This window comes from Pelobates fuscus, chromosome 5 (assembly GCF_036172605.1).
Source record: "Pelobates fuscus isolate aPelFus1 chromosome 5, aPelFus1.pri, whole genome shotgun sequence".
In the NCBI taxonomy this organism is placed as follows: domain Eukaryota; kingdom Metazoa; phylum Chordata; class Amphibia; order Anura; family Pelobatidae; genus Pelobates; species Pelobates fuscus.
Window position 1 is genome coordinate 71,652,693 of NC_086321.1, and position 27,514 is coordinate 71,680,206.

A 27,514-nucleotide genomic window follows, 5' to 3' on the forward strand; every position below is an offset into this window, starting at 1 on the left:
GGGGAGGGAGTGGGAGGAAAGAACACTATGGGACAGGGGAGGAGGGAGGAACACTATGGGACGGGGGGGAACTATGGGACAGGGGAGAGGGGAAGAACACTACGGGATGGGGGAAGGAAAGAACACTATGGGAAGGGGAAGGGGGGAGGAAAGAACACTATGGGACGGGGGAGTGGGGGAGGAAAGAACACTATGGGACGGGGAAGAGGGGAGAGAGAACACTATGGGACAGGGTAGGAAGGGAGAAATAACACTATGGGACAGTGGGGAGACACTGGGGGGGGGAGAGAGAGGAGCATTAAGGGGGGGCACTAAGGTACAGGGGAGGGAAGGGAAAACGAACACAGGTAGTAGGGGACCACTAAAAGAGAAGGTAGAGGAACACTAAGACTGGGGGGGGGGCATTAATGGGAATGGGGGGCACTAAGAGACAGGTAAGGGGAGGGAGAGGAACACTAAGGAACAGAGGAGGGAGGGAAGGGAGGGGAGAGAAACAGTAAGGGACATGGAGGGGTTGGGGTGACACTGTGAGTTGTATGAATTTATAAAGTGCCAAATAATGATCAATCACTCAGATTTTATAAATGGATTAAAATTGAAAACCCAACCTGCCCGTGAAGTATTGTTGCTTATGTTTCGTGATAAATTCATTAAATTGTTTGAGATAAACCTCATCCAGAGTCCAAGTAGTGACTGGATATGGGCTTGACTTCGGCTTGTAACCTAAAAATAACAAATTGTAAATTAATTAAAAAGAATACATTGTATAATCAAACAATGAATAAAAGGGACACCAAGCACCAAAAGAACTGCATCTGGTGTTGGTGCATACATGCTGTTCTTTTTCTCTGACAAAAGGAAAACATTGCTATTTCTGAGAAATAGCAATGATTACATTAACCAAAGAAAATGCTTCTTGTGACTTGTGGCAAAATTACAGCCACTAGAGGAACCTCATTATGAAGACCTTCAAGAATTCAAGGTCTTATGTACAAGGTAATCAAGAACAGATGCTGTTGCTGTACATGCACTGAAAGGTGAAGTAAATAACATTAAAGGGACACTATAGTCACCAGAACAACTACAGCTTATAAATAGTAAATGGTAAATAGTATGTTTTTGACGTTATGTCTGGTTTATACTGCTTAATACAACAGTACATTCAATCTTAAAGGGACACTATAGTCACCAGAACAACTACAGCTTATTGAATTTGTTCTGGTGAGTAGAATCATTACCTTCAGGCTTTTTGCTGTAAACACTGTCTTTTCAGAGAAAATGCAGTGTTTACATTGCAGCCTAGTGATTACTTCACTGGCCACTCCCCAGATCCTTCCTGGGTCATGGCTGCCTAAAATGCATCCAAACATTCAATGTCTCCTCCTTCAGCATGCAGACACTGAACTTTCCTCATAGAGATTCATTGATTCAATTCATCTCTATGAGGAGATGCTGATTGGCCAGGGCTGTGTTTGAATCATGCTGGCTCTGCCCTGATCTGGCTCTTTGTTAGTCTCAGCCAATCCTATGGGGAGGCATTGTGATTGGATCAGGCTACCACTTCTGCTGATGTCAGCAGACAGTGGGCAGGTCTAAAGGAAACTGTGACAAAGCCAGCAGCTTCTGGCTTGAATACAAGTAAGATTTTACTATTTTTAGGGAGGCATGAGGGGCTAGATGGTGGTTTTAAACCTATATGGTCAGGAATACATGTTTGTGTTCCTGACCCTATATTGCTCCTTTAATTATATCATTACAGTAGCACCTGTCAAGTGGGGGTGGTATACTAGACAGCAAGTGAACAGTCAGTTCTTGATTTGCATGTAAAAAAGAGAGAGAGATTAGATAAAAATCTAATAGATTACCAGGTGTAGTTATGGTGTGTGGAATACGTCTTTAAGTAATATCAAAGTAAAAAACGTCAGTCTGTGTATAACAATATGTTTCAATATTTTAGTCCCAATATTATTGGAGTCTTTATGGAATATTGCCACAATAAATGGTTTAATAGGATGCAGTTGCTACAATGTTCGAAGATTTATAGTGCCTGTATCAGATGACCCCAGTTATCGGCACAGCTGGGGTTATTCTGTATTAAATAGGCTATTTGTTATAGTACTGACAGTTGGTCCTTGAACTGTGTTGGTCCCAATTATGTGCAAAAGATAGAAGTAAGAATTACTTTAAGATCATATATATTGGTCTTTAGTACCAATATCCTTCCGTCGTTCTAAAAATCAGCAGGATGGAAAAACCATAGTGCTTACCGTTTCAGATATATTTATTATGTAGAATGAATTAAAAACACTCACAATTTGTAGATTAAAAACAAGAATATCGTGAGAATGCTGTGGTGAGAGGCGGTTGAAAGATAGATGTCAGTTTGTGTAAAGTGCTGCATACTTGTCACTGCTCTCTCCTCCTGCGTTCCACTTAATAAATACATTGTATTTTGATATAAATACATAGTAAATTGAGGAGCATACACCAACTGATGGCAAACTGACATAATACGTTGGAGATGTGTTTTATCCGTCCATATAGAAACTCATAACGTATGCAGTCCGTTATTAGTATAAAAGGAAAAAGAAAAACAAGGGGGGGAAAACGGGGAAGAATCAATAATTACAAAAGGCAGTATTATATAATTATTCACCTATTAATCCCTTTACGGAGTAGTATAGAATTTGAGAATTTGAGTATTATATAATACTGCCTTTTGTAATTATTGATTCTTCCCCGTTTTTCCCCCCTTGTTTTTCTTTTTCCTTTTATACTAATAAAAGACTGCATACTTATGAGTTTCTATATGGACAGATAAAACACGTAATATGTCAGTTTGCCAGAAGTTCGTGTATGCCCCTCAATTTATTATCAGAAGCAATTGCCCACACTTAAGATGTCCCACAGCCCCTACATGAAATGACACATTACGGACACATCCAGGATACACACATCAGGTGGGCGGACCTCATTTAGGGTTTTGGACTATGAGAGGCTACAGCTGGTAATACACACCCCGAAAACAGCAGCACAATGATTGGCCATCGAAGGTATGCAGTGACCAATCACCCCGTCCCATAGTGTTCCTTACCACCCCCCTCCCCTGTCCCAGAGTGTTCCTTACCACCCCCCTTCCCTTGTCCCATAGTGTTCCTTCCCACCCCTCTTCCCCTGTCCCATAGTGTTCCTTACCACCCCCCATCCCCTGTCCCATAGCGTTCCTTACCACCCCCCACCCCCTGTCCCATAGCGTCCCTTACCACCCCCCTTCCTCCATCCCTTAGTGTTTTTCCCCATCCCATAATGTTCTTCCTTACCACATCCTCCCCTGTCCCATAGTGTTCTTCCACCCCTTCCCTGTCCTATAGTGTTCTTCCCCCCTGCCCTGTCCTATAGTGTTCTTCCCCCCTGCCCTGTCCTATAGTGTTCTTCCTTACCACCCTCCCACCCCCAGTCCTTTAGTGCCTCTCTCTCCCCCACTTGGTCCCTGGTGTGTCTCCTACCTCTCTTTGTAACGTGGCCGAGCAGACCGCAGTACAGGAGCTTCAGTTTCCTGTACCCGGCCAGACTGACAGGAAGTGCACTCTCAGTGAGCACTTCCTTTCAGTCCGGCCGGGTACAGGAAACAGAAGAAGTTTCTGTACCATGGACCACACTGCTCCGCTCGGCCACGCTACACAGAGTGACTGGTAGGAGAGAGCGCTGTGCGCCGACCTCCTGCCGGTCACTCTGATCTACCGCCCTCTGGGTCGGTGAGCCCTAAAGCAGCTGCTTGTGCCACCTTATGGTCGTGCCAGCCCTGCCTGCAGGACTACTAACGGGAACGGTGTTCCTGCTGTGGAAAAAGTGCAGGAACACCGTTCCCACGCGTTCCTGCAGGACTGAAGCCCTGTCTGTGGGATGTGCTGGAACAGCAAATGCGATCCATGAAGGCCCACCTCGCAATTTGCAGAACTTAAAGGATCTGCTGCTAATGTCTTGGTGCCAGTTACCAAAGGACTTGTTCATAGGTCATGTGGAGTCCATGCCTTGATGCATCAGAGCTGTTTTGGCAGCACAAGGAGGACCTACATGATCATGGGCGTCCGCAGGGGGGGCAAGAAGGGGCACTTGCCCCCCCCCCCCCCCCCTGGATTTTTCAGCTTGTGCTGCTATTTTTGGTTTGTGTGAGAATACACTGCAATACACTGAATGTTGAAAGGCAGGAAGGTACAGCTTATCCCAGCCTCTCACTCATCACTGAAACCGCAGGGGAGCAGCACAGAGGCAGCCTACAGATCAGGTAAGTGAGGGATGGGGGGGCACTATTCCCCCCCTCACCATCACCCCCTCTTCATTATCACCCCCCCCAGCATTACCCCCCTCACTATCACCCCCTTCACTATTACCCCCCTCAGCATCACCCCCCTTCACTATCACCCCCCTCAGCATTACCCCCCTCACTATAACCCCCCTTCACTATCATCCTCCCTCACACCCTCAGCATTACCCCCTCACTATCACCACCCTCAGCATTACCCCCTCACTATTACCACCCTCAGCATCACCCCCTTCACTATCACCCCCCTCAGCATCACCCCCCTCAGCATCACCCCCCTCAGCATCACCCCCCTCCACTATCACCCCTCTCAGCATCACCCCCCCTTCACTATTATCCCCCTCACTATCATCACCCTCACTATCATCACCCTCACTATCATCACCCTAACTATCATCACCCTCAGCATTACCCCCTCACTATTACCCCCTCACTATTACCCCCCTCACACCCTCAGCATCACCCCCTCACTATAACCCCCCTCAGCATCACCCCCTTCACTATCACCCCCCTCACACCCTCAGCATTACCCCCTCACTCAGCATCACCCCCTCACTATTACCCCCTCACACCCTCAGCATCACCCAGCCTTCACTATCACCCCCCTCACACCCTCAGCATTACCCCCTCACTCACTATCACCCCCTCACTATTACCCCCTCACACCCTCAGCATCACCCCCCTTCACTATCACCCCTCCTCACCACCCTCAACATTACCCCCTCACTATTACCCCCCTCACCACCCTCAGCATCACCCCCCTTCACTATAATGCCCCCTTACACCCTCAGCATTACCCCCTCACTCAGCATCACCCCCTCACTATTACCCCCTCACCCCCTCAGCATCACCCCCTTCACTATCACCCCCCTCACCACCCTCAGCATTACCCCCTCTCACACCCGCAGCATTACCCCCTCCCTCAGCATCGCCCCCCTCACCACACTCAGCATCACCCCCTCTCACATCCTCAGCATTACCCCCCTCAGCATCACTCCCCCTCACTATCACCTCCCCTCACCACCCTCAGCATCACCCCCCTCACTATTACACCCTCACCACCCTCAGCATCCCCCTCCCTCAGCATCACCCCCCTCACCACACTCAGCATCACCCCCCTCACCACCCTCAGCATTACCCCCCACCACCCTCAGCATTACCCCCCTCACCATCACCCCCTTGCTCAGCATCACTCCCTCACTATCACCCCCCCTGACCACCCTCAGCATTACCCCCCTCCCTCAGCATCACCACCCTCAGCATTACCCTCCCTCAGCATCACCCCCCCTCACCACCCACAGCATTACCCCATCACCCCCTCCCTCATCAGCATTACCCCCTCCTTCACCATCACCCATTCCCTCAGCATGACGTCCCCTCGCCATCACTCCCACCTCCCCCACCATTACCCCCTCTCACCATCAGCCGCCTCTCCCTCTCACCATCAGCCGCCTCTCCCTCTCACCATCACCCCCCTCTCCCTCTCACCATCACCCCCCTCTCCCTCTCACCATCACCCCCCTCTCCCTCTCACCATCACCCCCCTCTCCCTTTCACCATCACCCAACACACTTCAAGCAGCTACCCCTTACACATAGGGTACCAGACAAAAACGCAAACATGCTCACAGAGACATACATTCACACACACACACACAATGATACTCTCTGCACATACACAGGTAAACTGTGCATCAATGTGACAGTGTGCATGTATTTTCACTTTTTTGTTAGTGGGGCCTAATGTTTGAGTTTCGCTTAAGGCAGGGCCAGACTGGGAGAAAAATTCGGCCCGGGCATTTTTTATCATAGCGGCCCACTAAGAAGGGGGCGGGGCAGAGGAGGTGTGTTTTGTCATCACCAATGACAAACACGCCCCCTCTCAAAGTGAGCATGTTGGTTCAATGCTCTTCCAGGGCAGACCATGCACAGAGCTCTGCTGAAGAGCTCTATCATGAGAAAAAAGCCCTGTATTTGTTCTGCACAGCGCAAGCAAATTTAATAACATGCTTGCACTGTGTTTCCTTGCAATTTGTCTCTGGTGTCTCTATAAATGGATACCAGGAGACAAAAATGCCATTAAAGAGTACTGTGCATGTGTTTGGAGCCTGCTTGTGGTATTGCGTGTGTGTAGAGTGAGTTGATTGTGCTGTGGTATTGTGTAATAAGGTTGGTTTTAGTCATGTTGTGTTTGTGGTGTAATGTGATGCATATGTGGCTAGGGGCTGTAGAGAATGTGTGTGTATAGGGGATATAGCAAGTGTGTGCATACAGGCTATAGTGTGTGTGTGTGTGTATAGGTGATGTAGTGTTTGTAGAAAGTATGTGTTTAGGGGTGTAGTATGTGTTTGCTTACAAGGAATCTAGTGTGTGTATAGGGGATCCAGAGTGTGTGTGTGTGTGTGTGTATGTGTATATATATATATATATATATATATATATATATATATATATATATATATATATATATATATATATATATATATATATATATAGTCGTGTGTGTGTTTGAAGGACCCAGAATGTGTATAGGAGATCTAGTGAGTGTGTATTTATAACGGATTCAGAGTGTATATAGGGATCTAGTGTGTGTATATGATCCAGAGTTGGGTAAGGGATCTAGTGTGTGTCTGGAATGTAATGTGTTTGGGGTGCAGTATGCTTATGTATATGTATATGTATATGTATATATGTATATATATATATATATATATATATAGAGAGAGAGAGAGAGAGAGAGAGAGAGAGAGAGATATTTGGAAGTAGTGTGTATGTAAGGGGTGCAGTATGTGTGTGTGATGGATGCTGTGCGTGAGGGGTGCTGTGTGTGATGTGTGTGAGAGTGATGTGTGTGAGAGTACTCTGTGTGATGTGTGTGAGAGTGCTGTGTGTGATGTGTGTGAGAGTGCTGTGTATGATGTGTGTGAGAGTGCTGTGTATGATGTGTGTGAGAGTGCTGTGTGTGATGGGTGTGACAGTGCTGAGTGTGATGGGTGTGAGAGTGCTGTGTGTGACAGTGCTTTGTATGATGTGTGTGAGTGCTGTGCATGATGTGTGTGAGAGTGCTTGTGGTGTATCACCAAATTAATATAAATATTACACAAGGTTCGTCTACATGAAAAGGTATTTATTTAGAAGGCAACACACAATACTATAAATGTATAACACACAGCCCAGACCCACGGAGCAACAACCCTTTTAAATCTATCTATCTATATAGTAACCCCTTTCCCCACACGTTTGATCTCACCCACGGTTAGGCCTTCACATCTAGTAATGGCTCACTGCTGCAAGTCCAACATCACATTCACCAAGGAAGAAAAGGAAGCAGCAGAGTATAACATGGTTCACCAAGATAGCACATGGCGTCTGCTCAGTAGCACAGCCAAGAAGGAACAGAGAGGAATGAAGATAGAGAGGAGTGGCTATCTCTCTCCTGACTTGTAAAGGTATTGAATTACCTACTTAACATATCAAAGGGTAAAGCTTATCCCCCTGTAAGAAAGATCTACATGAACTTGATCACATGACCCCTGGTCACCATGTTAGTTTGATGACAGAATGTCACCACATTCCCTCACTTTTTCTTCTCTTATGTTGAGCACATTTAAAAATAATAATATTTCCCTCTTATCTATCTAAACTATGAGATCTGAAGTAGGAAAGGGGAGCACAGGAATTAGTGTGAGTGAGATGAGTAAGGTAAAAGAAAACAGTCAAATAGGGGTTGCATCACCCCACATTCCCCCACTTTTTCTTCATCTATGTTGCTCCGTTATCTAGTTATCCCTCTAGTACAAGAGAACCTAGTGGGAGCAAAAACCTGATATACAGGAGAAATTCAACCCACCGTCCCTCCGGAATAGTTCCCTCAGCGACATAAGTTCTCCTGTACTTTCCTATGGCTGTCAATTCAAATTTGTCAAAAAAACAAAACAAAACAAAAAAAAGAAATTTAGGTCAATGTGTGTGTGTGTGTGTGTGTTAAATATGTATGTATGTGCAATTTACTAGTGGCAGAGTTTGTAGAGTGTGTAGGACTGGATGTGATATTTGCGGAATTCCATATTCTTAATCCAGTTCCGATTCCTCCCAGAAGGGCTGCAAATATGTCCAGTTTTTCCTGACTCCCTGCTTTGCCTAAACCACTGCCGCCGTTGTTCCGGACACCTTGGAAGAATAGAAGGATTATTAAAATGTAGACTAATCTTTTTAAACTGACTCCCTTATTTGGAGTATCTTCTGCCCGCATTGCCTGTCTCCCATCCCTACTGTGATACAGCTTATACTTATCCATCCTGTAACAAGGATCCACCACAATCTTCTGTTGACACACATCATCATCCTCTTTGCCTTGCTCTGTGGGAACACTAGATCTCATCATTAGAAATGTATAGCTATATGGGAGACTGGAAAACTCAGAGAAAGAATCAAAACAAAAGAAAAACAAACATACATACAGATGTAGAGAGATACAAAAATTATGAGAGTTATTGATTGCTGGGACCCCCCAATTGAACAATCTTTTCCTCCTCTCTCATCTGTTCCCTCAGTGCTTTCACATCTGCCTCCAATCTTTCAGTCTGTCTCTTTAGGTCCCAGTAGTCTCTATTCCCTTCTTTATTCCTCCAATGATCCCAGTCCCGTCTATTGGTCTGATGCTCATCCCATCTATGGTTCCTTCTCCAATTATTCTCCCAATAACTGTTCCTGTTGTTTCTCCGTTTTTCTCCCCAATTGTGATTATCTGTCCTTTTTAGCCTCTCCCAGGTATTTTTATTATTCCAATTATTATTGATTACCTTAGGCCCCTCCCATCTATTTCTCCAATTCTCTCCCATTACATTACTTCCATTAGCACTGTCCCTATTCCTATGGTCCCTCTGTGGATCTCTCCATCTTTTGTCAAAGTCCTGTTTTGGTCTCCAGTTCTCATTATCCCTCTTGTTCTGGGGTACATCCCACCTCTGGCTTCTCCATTTACCATTTATATCTCTACCAGAGTCAACCTTGAATGTTCTTATGGCTGAAACAGAGAAGGCCTGTTCTGAGGAAGGATGCTTGATCCACCAATTGTCAGCTCTAGTTAGTACCATTTCTAAGTCTGCTAATGTTGGATCAAAAAGCCTCACAAATTCTTGACACTCCCAGGGAAGGGCTTCCATTACTTTAGCAATGTGTTCTGGTGAGCCCAAGACCAGAGGCTGCTGAGGTTGGCGTAGCGTATACCAGAACAATATCCTTTGAGCTACCTCTCTAGGACCATCTGCTGGCCTCATCGTAATATTCGCAATTTCTTTCTCAATGCTGAGTAAATAGAAATTTGTTGCAGCAATTCTTCCTGCCTGATCAGACACACTGTTATTAAATCCAAATAGTATGCTAGCCAAAGGACCCATAGCATATTCTAACAGTTCTGTCCATTCTTCTAAGTTAAGACCTCCTTTTTTCGCTCTATTTGCTCCCCTCATAAACCAATGTGTAAAGGTGTTAAAGTCGTCAGTTGGCATACTTCCCCACCATTTCTGGAAATTATCTTTGTCTGTGATTGACATAGTCCTTGTCTGTCTAGAGAAGCTAGTAGGCATTTCTCTTACATTAAAATGTTCAGTTATTATTATAGGGGCTTGTGGGACACAATTCACAATTGGCACATTTCCATTGTGTTTTGTTCCCACTACTGGTTCTTTAATAAAATACGACTGGCCTGGGCATACTCTAGGAATCTCCTTATCCCATTTATTTGTGTTTTCTTTAATTTTCATTTTATATTCCATGACTAGGTCTTGGAGTTCAGTGATCTTAGCACTATATGCATCTCTCTGTTGTTCTATTTCTCTTAACTCCTTTTCCAACCCCTCAATCATTTTGTTTGTTCTTAGGGCAGCTATTTTAAAACAATTTCTTTCATCAAGAGCATCTTCCATTTTATTAGTGGTTACTAAATTAGCTTGCTGCAATTCGAGTACCATGCTTGCCAAACCCCCTATTGCAGCAACAACCGCTTGTGCCACCAAGCTTTTCCTTTTCTTAATATTGCACTTTTTATTAGTAACAATCTGTGTCAAAACATCCATAAAACCTTTATATTTTCCACAATTGGGGCCTGCTGGTTCTGGAAGCTCATATGGTCCACCATGTTTGTCAATGTCATTCTTGAAGTACTCTAGTACTTCTACAGAAAAATACTTAGTACCCAGAAATGACATTTTAAAACTGAGCTCTCCCTGAGTCTTTAACAATGGGATTAATTTAAAAAAAAACTGAAACTGGCTCCAAAGAGATTAAACCATTTGAGAAACTTAATTACATTAACCTATTCAAACAAACTCTTGTCTTTTAAGAAAAAAACTTCACAGTTTCAATACAACAAATGCCCACAGAAAGCAAAACACAAAACCACCCTTTTGCCTTTGTTTAAGTGCAGTAGGGGGGAGGAGGAGGGAGTTACAAATAAACAGAATGACTTAAAGGAAGAGATGGGAACTGGAAAATACCTGACTGTAACTTCAGCACAATGATAATTCCCAACCATATAACAATCTAACATAGGCACCTTTACTTCATAATATTTACCTCAAATACAAACTGTTCATTTTCTATTAAACACACTCCAGTGTAAAAATGTAAATGTTAACCTGGCTAAACAGTAGCCAACACACTGTATTAGCCCCAATACCTTTATCATGTAAACACAATGCAAATTATATTTACCTTAGTATGGTGAAGGTAATACTTGCTAATTAACTTCAAAACCAGTAAATTAGCCCAAATTAGCATATTAAAATATAATAGCAAGGCTTGGAGGGTAGGTACCTAAACTAGATTATTCAAGACACACAAAAAAAGTATAAAGTATGGAAGCCTATAGTGTATTAAAATGCAGGCCTGAAAAAAATTAAACATTTTTTTTTTTATTTTTTTTTAGGCCTGTACTATGATAGCCAAAACACAACAAAACTCAACCTTAAATATATGAAACACACAAAAAACAATAGTATGTTCAACATTGAGGCCTATGCTGGTAGTGTATTAAAATAAAATAAAATGAAGGCCTGAGAAAACACACAAAAAAACTAATCCGCATTCGAATACAAAAAGAAACCGCATGGAAGCCTACTATAGTGTGTTAAAATGCAGGGCTAGGCCTGTACTCTGATAATGAAGGCCTTAAAAACTACTAGGCCTGAACTATGGTAGTCTAAACACAACAAACTCAGATATTTGAAACACGCAAAAAGACTAATACTCTATTCAAAATTGAGGCCTGATGCCCAAGCTTGTATAAAGAATCAAATCAGCATTCAAATACAAAAAAGAAGCAGCATGCAAGCCTATTATAATGCAGGGCTAGGCCTGTACTCTGATAGCCAAAAACCCAATAAAACTCAACTCAGATATTTGAAACATATATTCAAAATTGAGGCCTGATGCCTAATCTGGTATATTAAAATGGAGGCCTGATGCCTAATCTGGTACATTAAAATGGAGGCCTGAACTAGACTCCAAACACAATCAGCCCTGGATTTCCCATGCAGAGGATAATTAAACAAAGTACTTTTTTTTTTTTTTTTTTTTTTTTTTTTCCTCCCCAAAAAGTAAATCTGACTATCTATTAATGTGTTATTACCTCATAAATAACCTTTGTAGAAGTCTAAAATTCGTTGGTCGCCATATGTGGTGTATCACCAAATTAATATAAATATTACACAAGGTTCGTCTACATGAAAAGGTATTTATTTAGAAGGCAACACACAATACTATAAATGTATAACACACAGCCCAGACCCACGGAGCAACAACCCTTTTAAATCTATCTATCTATATAGTAACCCCTTTCCCCACACGTTTGATCTCACCCACGGTTAGGCCTTCACATCTAGTAATGGCTCACTGCTGCAAGTCCAACATCACATTCACCAAGGAAAAAAAGGAAGCAGCAGAGTATAACATGGTTCACCAAGATAGCACATGGCGTCTGCTCAGTAGCACAGCCAAGAAGGAACAGAGAGGAATGAAGATAGAGAGGAGTGGCTATCTCTCTCCTGACTTGTAAAGGTATTGAATTACCTACTTAACATATCAAAGGGTAAAGCTTATCCCCCTGTAAGAAAGATCTACATGAACTTGATCACATGACCCCTGGTCACCATGTTAGTTTGATGACAGAATGTCACCACAGTGCTGAGTGTGGGAGTGCTGTGTATGATGTGTGTGAGAGTGCTGTGTATGATGTGTGTGAGAGTGCTGTGTATGATGTGTGTGAGAGTGCTGTGTATGATGTGTGTGAGAGTGCTGTGTATGATGTGTGTGAGAGTGCTGTGTATGATGTGTGTGAGAGTGCTGTGTGTGATGGGTGTGACAGTGCTGAGTGTGAGAGTGCTGTGTGTGACAGTGCGGTGTGTGAGAGTGCTTTGTATGATGTGTGTGAGTACTGTGTATGATGTGTGTGAGAGTGCTGAGTGTGGGAGTGCTGTGTATGATGTGTGTGAGAGTGCTGTGTATGATGTGTGTGAGAGTGCTGTGTATGATGTGTGAGAGTGCTGAGTGTGATGGGTGTGAGAATGCTGCTGTGTATAAATGTTAGAATGGATTGTGTGTGTGTGTGGGGGGGGGGTAAATAAACAAATAAAATAACAGGCATTATGTCCCCCCCTCCCGTCTTACCTTTTAGCCTGGGAGGGGGGGACCGGCATTGTGGTATCTGGGAGGGGGGGACCAGCACTCTTTCATCCCTGGTGGTCCAGTGGTGAGTGAACTCTAGCCTGCGGGCTAGAGTTCACTCTCGCAAGATCCGGTCGTTGCCATGGCAACGCTCCGGATCTCGCGAGAGGAACCCGGCGTAGCTGCAAGATAGAGCTACGCCGGGTTCCTCTCCAGGCAGGCTGGCTCCCTCCCTCTCTACCCGCCGGTGGCCGCGTTGGACTGCAGGTGGGCCGGTGAGGGAGATCTTTGATCTCCCCACCGGCCCGCCATGGACTACTGCAGGGCCGGCGATAGGATAGTGCCGGCCCTGCATAGACTGGCAGGAGAGATCCTGTGATCTCCCTGCCGGCCTCGGCCCCTGGCCACCGCGGCCCACCGGGCATTTGCCCGGTGTGCCCGATGGCCAGTCCCGGCCTGGCCTAAGGCCTCATAAAGTCTAGAGCTGCCTCTGCAGAAGGAGCCTAAGAAGAAAAAGAAGACTGTGTCAAATGAAGGAGAAGAAAATTAGATTGGAGCACTTCATTCTGGACACCACATCATAAGGCTTTGGTACCTGGGCCTGGCAGGGAAACTTTGGACCTTCTCATCTCCCCAGGTTTTTTTTGTTTTTTTTTAAATATCAGTGTTAATGTGTTCACTTCAATTTACTGAGTGTCAGGAAACACAGAGGGCCGCTGGGCAGGGGTGCCGCTGATTGGCTAGAGGGTCAGCTGGCACTCTAAGCCAATCAGTAGCTCCCCATTCATGAAAACATAAACATGTTTATGAATCAGGAACTAGCGGTTGGCTTAGAGCGTCAGCTGACCATTCTAGCCAATCAGCTGAACCCATGCCTGACGTCGATCTGCACTTCCTGACACTCCGTTTAAGAAGCTGAATACCACTGAGCGACCTGGAGATCTAGAGCTGGAGGAAGCCTTTGGGGGTAAACCATTTGAGAGTGGTTTCACCCCTTAAAGGAAAGAGAGCGCCCAGAGGCCTCCTTGCATCATAGCATTTTCATTTAGTTGTTATGGTGACCAGAATGTTTCTTAAATCTGATTAAAGGAACACTATAGTGTCAGGAATACAAACATATATTCCTGACATCATAGTTGTAAAAAAGCTATTCACCCTGGCTTTATGTGAAAATGACTATGCTCCTTCCCTTTCATGACACTGTCAAAAAGGGGCCAAGCATGGATGTCATTACAATTATGCCCCCCCCCCCCCCCCTGGAAAAATTCCTGCGGACGCCCATGTACATGATATTAGGCAGGTGGTTTTAATGTTGTGGCTGATCAGAATATAGTTAACCTTACAGAGGTCCTTTCACTTTCATCCTTTTACAATCCTGCCAAACTCTTAATAGACCAGCAGATTGCCCACCTTCACATGCTGGGCATTTCCTTAGCCACAATATTTTGCAGTTAATCCTTATGTGTTAATCTCATATGTGGGTGGCATTTCTTTTAATATTTCATATATTTTTTTTTTCAGAAACATTTTTTTTTCTTTTTTTTTTCTGCCTACTATCAGTAGAAATCTGTGATATACCCCAAAATTTTCTTTCTAAGAGCTGTTAACAAAACAGCGTTCTTTGCAGTCAGGTAGTGAAATCTGTAGTAAAGTGTTCTCTTTACTCCAAGACTGAGTCAAAATCCTGCTTATGTTCATTTCTTTCTAAGAGCTTTATAAAAAACGCATCCATTGCAGTCAGGTAGTGAGATCGGTATTTTTTCAGGTTAGAGAAATGTTTTTCTGTTTGTTTGTTTTTTAAACCAACAACCATACATTTGGACATCTAGTTAAAACAAGGAACTATCAAGAGAAAAAATATTACTACTTCTAACTGTTCGACACTTATAGAAACTGAGAAAGACGATACAACACGTAATCAAGAAAACAGGTCCGATATAGTTAAATCAACTGTTCCTCAAAGAGCAGAGACAAGTGGCAAGTCAAAGCCAATGCTACCCAATCTTCTCAAACAAAGAATGAAAATATTAGGACAGCTACTTAAAAGTTGGATTCACAAGTGCCAAAAATACAAGTATTCCTCAAGCACAATGCTCACTTTGCAAGAAAATATTGCCAAACCATTCGTTAGCACCTGCTAAATGATGTCGTCATTTTGAGCAAAACCACGCAGAGTACAAAGATAAAGACATTGCCTTTTTTAAGCAAAAGCTTCAGGAGTATCATAAGACTAGACTGTTTATGAGCAAAATATTTTAAAATTATAATAAAAAAAAAACACTTATTAAAAGGTTTGTGCTACAGCACACATTTTTTTCGGGTATTCCACGATGTTGGTATACTATGTCAAAGGGTTCCATGGGAAAAATTAACTGGTAACCCCTGCCTTAGACACACCTTAAATCCTGGAATGTTGGGTGTGCCTTGAGGAGAGGGTTGAGGAGCACTGGTCTAAATGATCAATATGTAGGAAGGGGATCAACTTCTGTAGATATAAACTAAAGGGTAGAATCCCCCCATATCCCCTCTATCTAGACACTCCCCCCAGCCTGCTGCATCAAGGCAGCCCCCTGCTTTAATCTGCTTGCATTAATCTAAACCAACGGCAAGTATTCAAAGATGTCCTCTTAATCCCCCATTCTTAAAGGTGAAATATAATATCAAAGAGAGTGCCGATGCGTGAGACGTGAGAGTTGCACTAAATTAACCGACTATTAAAGGGACACCGTAGGCACTCATTGAAATAATTATAGATCCTGGATTCCTCTGACACTGTCCCTCCGTCCAGTGTTAATCTATTTTTGAGCAGTTTAACAATAAATACGGGTACCTGGCCACCAACAGTCCAACCCCCTACTTATGACATTGTGGCAAATATCCACATAGCTATGTAATGCTAAAATGCAAAACACTGCAATCCAACTGATATATTGGATAAGCTTGCTGTCTGGTAATAGAAGGGTTAATAAACAAAGGTTTAAGCTCAGCAGTTTAGATTGTTTGTATAATTTGTAAGAAAATGTCGGTTAGTAACTAAAAAGGGCTGGTGACTCTTGTTTGGCATGAAAACATTAAAAATGATAATGTTGAATGGAGGGAAGGCAGGGAACTCCAGACACTATAACCACTTCAATAAGAAGCAGTTACAGTGCCTACAGTGACCCTTTAAAATCCCTGCTTTGAGAATGTGTGCACCTTCAACACAGGTTACATGCCTGGTAGTAGTCCTTCTCCCATCTGAAAGAACATCCTCACTTCATGGCCATTTCTGTGCAGAATGCGAGAAATCTCATCCACCAGGAGGTAATGACTTCCACCTAATAAAGATAAAATCAATAGGATAGCTCAGGAAATGACTTTGAATAAAATGCACCCACATAAAATTCATGCTGGTCTCTGCTTTAACTGTTGTTTGCCCTTTTTTATATAACAACGTTACTTAAACACAGTCATGGACATGGGTTTGTCATGTATGACTATACATTTCAGTGTACCTTGTACTTAAAGTGTATACCTGACACTACAGTAAAAACACTTTAGGTTGCCGGCTCCATTGCCCCGTTAAATAAGTAAAATTTATTTTTCAAAAGTACCTTTATTCCAGGGCTGCATGGCTCTACCCCCGCGCATGGCTCTACCCCCGCGCATGGCTCTACCCCCGCCCTTATAGGTGACATCATCGTAGGAAAGCATTGGGAGGCGATCACTGAATCTCTATGGGGAACATTCAGCATCTCCATGAAGAGTGTGGAGATACTTAACGTCAGTGCTGAACAACCCAGGAAACACCTCTAGTGACCGTCTGAGCTATTACCACTAGAGGTGTCCCTGGGCAGTAATGTAAGATTTGCCTTTTCTCTGAAAATGCAGTATTTACATTAAAATGCCTGCAGGGACATACTATAGTCACCATAACAACTACATTAAGCTATCATTGTTCTGGTGACTATAGTGTCTCTTTAATGATCTGTATATTTTGTTGTTTTTAATATCTTTTAAGCTCAGTCAGGTCCCTAGAATGTAGTATGAAATACAGAAGAACATCTTGCTGCAAAAGATAAAAACATTAACTGCTTTGTAGCTTAATGTAACATTCCAAGTACCATAACCACGACAACATGCTGTTGTGGTTATGATAGTCAAAAATTTTAGCGCACTGTGACTTCTTACCTGAGACAACAGTAGTCAAATCATTTTAGTGCGGCGTGATTCTTAGCTGGAGTCCGCTGAGCACCACTCATTCTAAAATTGATTGACTACTTGCATTGTTGGAGGGGTGGGCCAAGGCATTCCTTGTATAATAACCACGACAACGTGCTTGGAGTGTTCCTTTAAAAATTTTGTTTCAGATAGTGTCTTTATGAAAAACTGATATAATCCTCAATCAGATGATATATATGAGGCAGAGTAGGGGCTCCAACTCCACCAAGTCACTATAAAAAATGTGCTCAGTACATGCACACTCCATCATCAAAGCAAGTTGTCCTTACTGTTTACATACAGCTGACTTTTGCCAAAGTTCACAATTATCTATTGAAAACTAAATACACCATGCTTATTGGTAGTCTGTGTGACATTGGCTAAATATTGAAGAGTTACTCCAGTCATTAAAACAACCATTTTACAAAGTTTCCTCTCTTACCTCAGTCACTACCGGGCGCTGGGACCCCTGTTTAGCTGGCTAAAGCTTGTGATATCCGACTTCTGCAGAGCTGCACAAGCTGGATGCCAATCCCACTGGCCATTCATTAGGTGAGAGCATCAGCGTCGCTCTTAGCCAATGAATGCTCCTCTCTGCATAAAAATATGCACAGTATGGACAGTATCCAGTTGTTCCAGGCTGCCTAAGGATCAGGGCCGGCGCTACCTGTTAGGCGGACTAGGCAGCCGCCTAGGGTGCCCCTTGGAAAGGGGCGTCACCAGGAGCGCCGGCCCCCCTCATGCTGCAGCCACCCGAGCGCTCTGTATAGAGCCTCAGGCGGCTGCAGCTTTGCCCGGGCTGGTGCGTCCATGAGGGCTCACCGCCCGGGCGCAGCATGAAGAGAGGGTCTGACAGGAGGAAAGCGCTCAGCGCTCCCTCCTGTCACTCCCTCACTGTAGCGTGGCCGAGCCCTGTATGGTCCGCGGGTACAGGGAGCATCTGTCTCCTGTACCCGGCCGGACTAACAGGAAGTGCACACTGAGTGTGCACCTTCCTATCACTCCGGCTGGGTACAGGAAACAAAAGCACCCTGTACCCGCGGACCATACAGGGCTCGGCCACGCTACAACAGAGGTAGGGGAGGGGAGAGAAATAAATTGACAGGGAGGGGAGAAATTAATGGGGTGAGAAATAAATTGACAGGGGGGGAGAAATAAATTGACAGGGATGGGGGGAGAAATAAATTGACGGGGGGAATAAATTGACGGTGGGTAGAAAGACATTGACAGGGAGGGGGAGAAAGAAATTGACGGGGGGGGAGAAAGAAATTGACAGGGGGGAGAAAGAAATTGACAGGGAGGGGGAGAAAGACATTGACAGGGAGGAGGAGAAAGAAATTGACAGGGAGGGGGAGAAAGAAATTGACAGGGAGGGGGAGAAAGAAATTGACAGGGAGGGGGAGAACGAAATTGACAGGGAGTGGGGGGGAGAAAGAAATTGACTGGGAGGGTGGGAGAAAGAATTTGAAACGGGGCGGGATGCACCCCTTACAGACGCACACACTGCATCCCTTACATACACAGAAACACACCTTGCAGCCCTTACACATACAAACACAGATTCACACAATGCATTCCTTACACACATATCAGGACATCCCCTACACACTCCACCCCCTGTGAACAAACTCATTGGTGGAACATGAAGGTGGACCCTGGGGCCCAGACCTTGAGATGTGTAAAGGGCCCCAAAAAAATGAAGCTGCTTCCCGTTCTCCCAGAACATTGATTTTTGTGACCACAGTTACAAACAGCCTCCAGAGATCCTGTTATACACCAGACCAGTGGAGCCAGACTGCAGCTAGAGCCCATCATCATCCTCATCTGGTTGTAAGTAGGCAATCTAGCATATTATTCGTGGCACTAATCTCTAATTTACCTCACATTAAAAAAACACTATAGTCCCCAGAACCACCTCAGCTTAATGTAGTGGTTCTGGTGTCCATAGCCTGTCCCTGCAGGCCTTTTAATGTAAACACGGCGGCACTGCAGCACTAGCGTTAGTTAACATGGCAGATCAAATGGGTGGGGCATTGTGATGTCACATGAGGGGGAGCGGGAAAATTTACTTTTGCCTAGGGCGGCAAAAATCCTTGCACCGGCCCTGCTAAGGATGCCCCAATGATGGTGTCGGAGGTAGAATTACATAGAAAACGTACCGTAGTATGTGCAGGGTTTTATAGTGAAATGCTGCACATACAGACTTAAGGCACCACGACCATTTCATATCACTGAAGTGGACATGGTACTTGGAGTAATCTTTTAAATTAGTGAACCCCAATATGCACAGTTCACCTAGATCCTTAGTAAGTAAAATGGTTCCAATTTCAGCCAGCAGATCTCAAAGAATGAATGAGAGCTTCACGTATTCAGATGGTTATTTAGTTCTGGAATGTTGCAAATCTGTCCTGAATGAAGTTATCGTTATTAGTTACCTAGTGAGCCGGGTGTGTAGGTTTGGTTACTAGAGAGACTATCACGCACATACAGGCTGCCTCAGTGGGTAAAAGATAACACATGGAATTATTATTATTACTAGAATAAGTTGAATAGCCCTTGGTTTGAAAGAGAGCCATAAGTAGGAGTTCTTCCTGTAAAACTAGATGTACCATTTGTGTATCAATCACCGCACTGGGAGTTCATCACTGAATCCTAGCGTGTTAATACCTGAGCTACACAATGTAAGCAAAAAGTGCTGACAAACAAATGATCTAACTCTTCTATAGTCACAGCTTGCACTTTTTTTTATTTATTTTTTTGTGTGAACTTTGCAGCTCAGTTTACAATTTACTACAATCTGCGGTTTAGTTAATAAACAACAAAAAACTTTACCATATCATGATTTCTGTGTACGTTTAACCCTCTTATTGTCTTTTGCGCATATTACTCCCAGTCCCCTGTGCACGGCACTGAAAGGGCTAAGTATGGACATGCCATGCGGATCCAGAGCTGACCGTCAGGATGTAGTTCAGATATTATAAATAGGGGCAGTCTGAATACTGAATATATTAATTTGAAAAGGACAATAATAGAAAACTTTGAAAATGTAACGGTTTGTTCAATGTATGTCGTTTGTGTATCTTACCCGGGAAGTATCCTTAGAAAATCATTCATAATTTATTTAAAGGGACATTTTTAAAATGACACATCCAGCTTTTTGTCTAGTAACGCAGTAGAAGAAATAACTTCTTAACGAATAGGATAGTTATGGCTGAAGTTTCTTTGTAATCTCATTTGAAATGATAATACAACTGTCTGAGCTATGCCAGCCAAGCCCTGACTTCCTATTCACTCACACAGAACAAGCAGTGAGCATTATCAGAGCACAGGGGATTCTCCATACACTTACATTTATGGATGAACGATCATTCCTTTTACAGAAAGGAAGCGGTCATCACATTCCAATATTCCTTTAATTCATAATCTCATGTGAATGGTGAAACCATGGGAATTATAGATTCTTTTGTGCATTCCCTAACCTGTTAATCTCTCTTCCTCACGGAAAGGGGAGACAAAGGGTTGATACTATAATATAAATAGTCCTTGCAATAATTAAGTAATTTAGTTAGGTATTTTGCACACAATTTTTTATTTTTTTTTTAAATCCATGTGGCATCAGACAAAAATCTGCTTTTTTTTTTACAAAAATCAATTATCGTGTACAGGTCTTTCCAGTGATATACAGACATCTTGTTGAAATATAAATTGTTTTACTAGCTATGTGGAGAGGACAGTGAGGACGTGTTCACTAAACTATAAATTGCAACAAAATTAAATCAGAATGGCACGATCCAAGATAATACGTCAAATCTGTGACTGTAGCTACATTGTAGATATTGTTTTCAAATCTGATATTATTTATGGTTAGATTTTACCATTCAAATTTCAATTCGGTATAATTTAGAGTTTAGTGAATAAACTCCATCTGATTTTAAAAGCGACACCATCATCACTGAGTGGATCTTACTTAGCTTCTCACATCGCTAGATTTCCTGGGGTTATACGTCCCCTCCATCTCCCCCGCTTCCTACACTCGTGCTGGAAGCAGCTATCATGGGATGTGCAGTGTGTCCTGGAAACATTTCCTTTTACCAAGGGAAGATCTCAGCTTTCAAATTTAGTGAAAAACTAAGAATAGGAAAAGAAAATGAATTACCGAGTTTGTTAAAACAAGGACTTACCCATAAAGCACATAGTGAGAATCTTGGCTCCATGTAACAGGAGAAACTGTTGTATGAAAAAGACAAAAATGATGGACTTTCTGCATGCAGCCATTCTGGTACAATGTGTGCTGCAACTAGTTACAATCACTCACAGAGCCCACAGTGGGACTGTGTTTAAAAAAAAAAAAAAAAAAAACATGACCAGCTCTCTGACTGCAAAAAGTGGGAGGTCAGATAAGTTAAAGTAACACTGCAGACACATCGAGCACTCTAGCTCTGTGTCTGGCGTCTGTCATATTTGTGAGTGCTGAATTCAATAGAAATGTGCACGTTTCAAATTTGAGAGCAGGAACACCTCCTTGATTGTCACTTACAAAGCTTTCATTAAAGTCAGCCATGACTAACTACTTACAGCATTAGTGATTAAAGGGATACAAAGTTGTATTCCAAGCACTATAACTCCCTTGCTGCCCCCCTCTCTTACAGCATAGTAAGGGTTAAAAATCCCTTATTGCACTTACCCGATTTTAGCGCTGATGTACCTTGCCGCTGGGTCGACACTCTGCCCCCTCTGATGTCACCTGAAGGCGTGAGCTAATGTGCATGAGCAGCGAACGCTACTAGCGCATTAGTTCCTCGTTTTCCAATGGGTAATTTACTGATGCTGGATGTCTTCATGCAGGGTGTGAGGATGTCCAGAGTCTGTTAGGCAAACCAAAGTTGCCTAACCTCCCAGAAGTGCCTCTAGTGGCTGTCTGGTAGACAACCAATGGACGTTGTCCTAGTACTGCAAGGAAATTAATGTAGTATATCCAGGGCCGGCGCGTCCATAAGGCGGCACAGGCGGCCGCCTTAGGGCGCACCGGCTCTGGGGGCGCAAAATTCCAGTGACCGGCAGGAGGGAAGTGCTCCCTCCTGCCTGGTCACCTCCTGGATCCCCGGAGCGGCGCTGAAGTTCATTAGGAGGCGGCGAGGGAGCTCTCTGATCTCTCTGACCAGCTCCCTCGCGCGCCTTTTGCTGATGCCGCGGGAGCCGGAATATGACGTCATATTCCGGCTCCCGCGGCATCAGAAAACAGCCTGCGAGGGAGCCGGTCAGAGAGATCAGAGAGCTCCCTCGCCGCCTCCTAATGAACTTCAGCCGCACGCCTCCCAGCAGCCCCACTGGACCACCAATGAAAGACCCACGCCAGCACTACAGGTAGGGAGGCTGGGTGGGAAATTTAAATTTAATTTAGATAATTAATTACTGTGTGTGTATGTGTGTGTGCATGTGAGTGTGAGTGTGTATGTCAGTGTGTGTGTGTGTGTCTGTCAGTGTGTATGTGTTCGAGTATGTGTCTGTGAGTTTGTGTGTGTCTGTCAGTGAGTGTGTGTGTCTGTCAGTGAGTGAGTGTGTGTGTGTGTCTGTCTGTGTGTGTGTGTGTGTGTCTGTCAGTGTGTGTGTGCATGTGAGTATGTGTGTCTGTCAGTGTGTGTGTGTTCGAGTATGTGTCTGTGAGTTTGTGTGTGTGTGTGAGAGTATGTATTTTTCTGTAAGCCTGTCTGTATGTATGTATCTGTATGACGGTATGCCTCTGTATGTATGTATGTGTCTGTATGTCTTGTACGTATGTTTCTGTATGTCTCTGTATGCATGTATGTAACTGGATGTATGTTTGTCTCTGAATGTCTGTATATATGTCTCTGTATGCATGTATGTAACTGTATGCCTTTATGTCTCTGTATGTACGTATGTGTGTGTCTCTGTATGCCTGTATGTCTTTGTATGCATGTTTCTGTATGTATGTATGTGTCTGTATGACGGTATGCCTCTGTATGTGTCTGTATGACGGTATGCCTCTGTATGTATGTATGTGTCTGCATGCCTGTATGTCTCTGTATGTATGTTTCTTTATGCCTGTATGTCTGTATGTATGAGCCTGAATGTCTTTGTATGTATGTTTCTGTATGCCTGTCTGTATGTATGTGTCTGTATGACGGTATGCCTCTGTATGTGTCTGTATGACGGTATGCCTCTGTATGTATGTATGTGTCTGCATGCCTGTATGTCTCTGTATGTATGTTTCTTTATGCCTGTATGTCTGTATGTATGTGCCTGAATGTCTTTGTATGTATGTTTCTGTATGCCTGTCTGTATGTATGTGTCTGTATGACGGTATGCCTCTGTATGCATGTATGTCTTTATATGCCTGCATGTCTCTGTATGCATGTATATCTATGCTTGTATGTCTCTGACTGTATGTGTCTGTATGTCTCTGTATGATTATTTCTGTCTTTGTATGACAGTGTACCTGTATGACTTTGACTGTGTGACTGAAAAATGATGCCTGTGTGCCTGTGGCTTGGGAGGAAAGACACACAGGTGAAGATGCATTTTTTTTTTTTTTTTAATGAGGGTTGGGGGCGCCAAAATGCATCTTCGCCTGTGTAACTAAAAATCCTAGCACCGGCCCTGAGTATATCAGAAACTACAATAATTACCGCTGCAGGGTTAAATGGACAGGGATACAGCACCCAGACAACTTCTTTTTTTTTTTTTTTAAATAGATTTTTATTAGATATTTTTCCATTGTATCAAAAGAATTCATAGACATATAACAATACAAAATGTGTTCAATTAATATAATGAAGACAAACATTTGATATCAATCATTTGCTATAGAGTCTTCCCTTTTGTACAAAATATATCAGTCGTATTTGTTATAATGTCTTTTTCCATTGTTAATTGAAATCTAATTTGGTCGATCAAGTGGGATTTCTGGAATAAATTAGAGGTCTTCCACTGTCTGGCAAAAATAATTTTAACTGCAACAAAGCAGTGAGTAGCAAGACAAATATGTTTATGCGACTTTAATTGCCAATTTAAATGTAGAAGGGCAGTAGCCGGAGTTTTGTTGAGTTTAATAAGTTTTACTATATTAAAGATATTGAATGCCCATACCCAAAGCGATTTGATTAGTGGACAATCCCACCATATATGAGTGTATGTGCCACATCTCCAGCAAGTGGAATCATATGTCACATAAATTTTTGTCAATCTTGTTGGAGTAAAGTACCATCTATGTACTACTTTAAAGTGGCATTCAGTCAGATTAAGACAATGTATATATGTGTTTTTTTATTAATTAAGGAAACTAGCCAGTCCTTTAGCCCCTTAAGGACCAAACTTCTGAAATAAAAGGGAATCATGACATGTCACACATGTCATGTGTCCTTAAGGGGTTAAAGGAATCACTACATTTAATTCCCTCTCCCAAATATTGATCACTTTATGAGGGATGGTCCTAGATTCATCAAGCAGGGAGATAGCAACAGAAGTAACCTTAGAGACCGTTCGATAACAAAATAAAGTTTCCAACTTCTTAGCCAACGGAAAGGAGGTTGGAATAACACATTTCTGTATAAAATGTTTAATTTGAAGGTAAGTAAATATCTCTTTAGAAGAAATATGTATGTTATCGACAATCTGTTGGAAAGACAAAATAGTGTCTCCTTGCATGATGTCTGAGATATTTAATAAGTCAATATTACCCCAAGGAGTCAGTGAAAGATCCTTTATAATACTTTCTAAAATATTAAGTCTACAAGATCTTGGGATCATTTGAACAATACCCAAGATTTTCTTAAAGGACCACTATAGTGCCAGGAAAACATACTCGTTTTCCTGGCACTATAGTGCCCTGAGGGTGCCCCCACCCTCAGTGTCCCCCTCCCACCCGGCTCTGGAAAGGGGAAAAGGGGTAAAACTTACCTTTTTCCAGCGCTGGGCGGGGAGCTCTCTGCCTCCGATCCTCCTCCGTTCCGCCCCGTTGGCTGAATGCGCACACGCGGCAAGAGCTGCACGCATTCAGCCGGTCGCATAGGAAAGCGTTATCAATGCTTTCCTATGGACGCTTGCGTGCTCTCACTGTGATTTTCACAGTGAGAATCACGCAAGCGCCTCTAGCGGCTGTCAATGAGACAGCCACTAGAGGATTTGGGGGAAGGCTTAACCCATTTATAAACATAGCAGTTTCTCTGAAACTGCTATGTTTATAAAAAAATGGGTTAACCCTAGCTGGACCTGGCACCCAGACCACTTCATTAAGCTGAAGTGGTCTGGGTGCCTAGAGTGGTCCTTTAATTTCTGCCCAGGCTTCTAGAGTTTGGAACAGAGTAGATGGATACCAAATGGTAGGATCATTTTGAATCTCTTTGAAATCCAACCACATATAATAATATAATCTAGAGGCTTTTCCCACCTGTACTGATCCCAAAACATTTCATCAACTTCGACCAGAGAGATATCTCCAGACTGCTACACTTATACCGACTAGGAGAGATATTCGAACATAACGCCCTCCCCAATCAGGAATCCGCACCTTGGACTACTTCCGATACATACAATTAAGAGATCTAGCACAAATGACAAGCTGGGACAGCTCCTCCGATGCCATTTGAAAAACAATGCTTCAATGCACCCATTCATACAGTGCAGATATCCAACAACTACAATACTTTAACAACACACACATCCCAAATCAACCTCACCTACGTTGCGGCGTGAGAACGAGATATCGGACCACCGGAGGACCCGAGCAACTTGTCGGAGATCTGAGCAGCGATAGGCTCCCTTAACTTATGCGTTACTCAGAAGGAGCAGGCTTACAAAACCCTATACAGATGGTATACAACACCATACCGACTCCACAAGATGGGCAGATTACCCAACGACTTATACTGGAAACTGTGCGGGGAAAGAGGCTCCTGCCTCCACTGCTGGTTGATTTGCCCGAAACTCAAGCCCTTGTGGACAGCAGTACACCTACTCATAGAAAAAGTTATGGTGAAGCCCATCTCAGCAGACTCCTGGACAATGCTGCTATCTAAACCTACAGACTCCCTCACCAGGAGTGAAAACAAACTCGCCTCCAGGACAACCTTAGCAGCAAGATGGGCGATCGCAGAACTATGGGCAGACCAACGCATTCCCACACTGGCAAAGGTCATACGCAAACTGAAAGAGACACGCGACCTCGACAAACTCACAGCACAAATAAATTACTCATTCAAATCCTTCCACAAGACATGGAACCTATGGGACACCAACTACACAGGGCCAGACCAGAGCGCACTACAACACTAAAAACCCCACATCCATACATCTTCTCAAACCATCACCTTCTGTGAATAACAAACCAGTATCCTCAATGCAAGACTCGAACGAAACAATGAAGCTCAATCCAAACAACCGGGCCATATAGCAGCCCTAATCGGGCATTACAGGTAAATTCCCTTCTACACCCACTCTTCTTTTTTTTTCTTCTTCCTCCTCTTGTTCTTCTTATTTTCTCTCTCAATTTTTCACTACCTTTACCTTACATAGTTACGTAGTTAAATAGCTGAAAAGAGACTTGCGTCCATCGTGTCCTCTGTAAAGTCCGGTTTGTGAATAGATTTCCACACAATGGTTTGTATTGGCCCCGAATATATTTGTATAATGTTATCATATCCCCTCTCAGGCGACGTTTTTTTCTAAACTAAATAGGTTTAAATTTGTTAACCTTTCTTCATAGCTGATATGTTCCATTCCTTTTATTAGTTTCGGAGCCCGCCTCTGCACTTTTTCTAGTGCCATAATATCCTTCTTTAGAACAGGTGCCCAAAATTGCACAGCATATTCAATATGTGGTCTTACCAGTGATTTATAAAGAGGCACAATTATATTCTCGTCTCGAGAATGAATGCCCTTTTTCATGCATGACAATACCTTATTGACCTTGGCCACTGCTGATTGACATTGCACGTTGTTGCATAGTTTGTTGTCTATAACAATTCCCAATTCCTTTTCGTATGTTGTTATCCCTAATTCGCTTCCATTAAGGGTATACGTTGCTTCTGTATTATTTATGGCGAAGTGCCTAACTTTGCACTTTTCAACATTAAATTTCATCTGCCATTAGAGTGCCCAGTCCCCCAGTCTATCTAAATCCCTCTGCAGCAAAGTAATATCTTGCTCACATTGTATTATTTTACAGAATTGTGTGTCGTCTGCAAACACTGAAACACGACTTTCAATGCTTTCTTCAAGATCATTTATAAACATGTTAAATAGAAGGGGTCCCAGAACAGACCCCTGAGGGACACCACTTGCCACCTCTGTCCAGCTTGAAAATTTACCATTA

At 43.3% G+C, this 27,514-nt stretch overlaps 1 protein-coding gene across 1 annotated transcript in view; it reads right to left on the reverse strand.

The window, feature by feature from the left end:
• Positions 1–21,502, reverse strand: part of LOC134612482 (UDP-glucuronosyltransferase 3A1-like) — a 28,389-nt gene extending 6,887 nt beyond the window's left edge. The window contains exons 1-3 of the mRNA XM_063456853.1: positions 21,366–21,502; positions 16,200–16,301; positions 609–723 (exon numbers count right to left, since the gene is read on the reverse strand). Of these exons, the coding sequence (XP_063312923.1) occupies positions 609–723; positions 16,200–16,301; positions 21,366–21,459 (311 nt within the window). The 5' untranslated portion in view covers positions 21,460–21,502. The remainder of the gene's footprint in view (positions 1–608; positions 724–16,199; positions 16,302–21,365) is intronic.
• Positions 21,503–27,514: the final 6,012 nt, after the last annotated feature.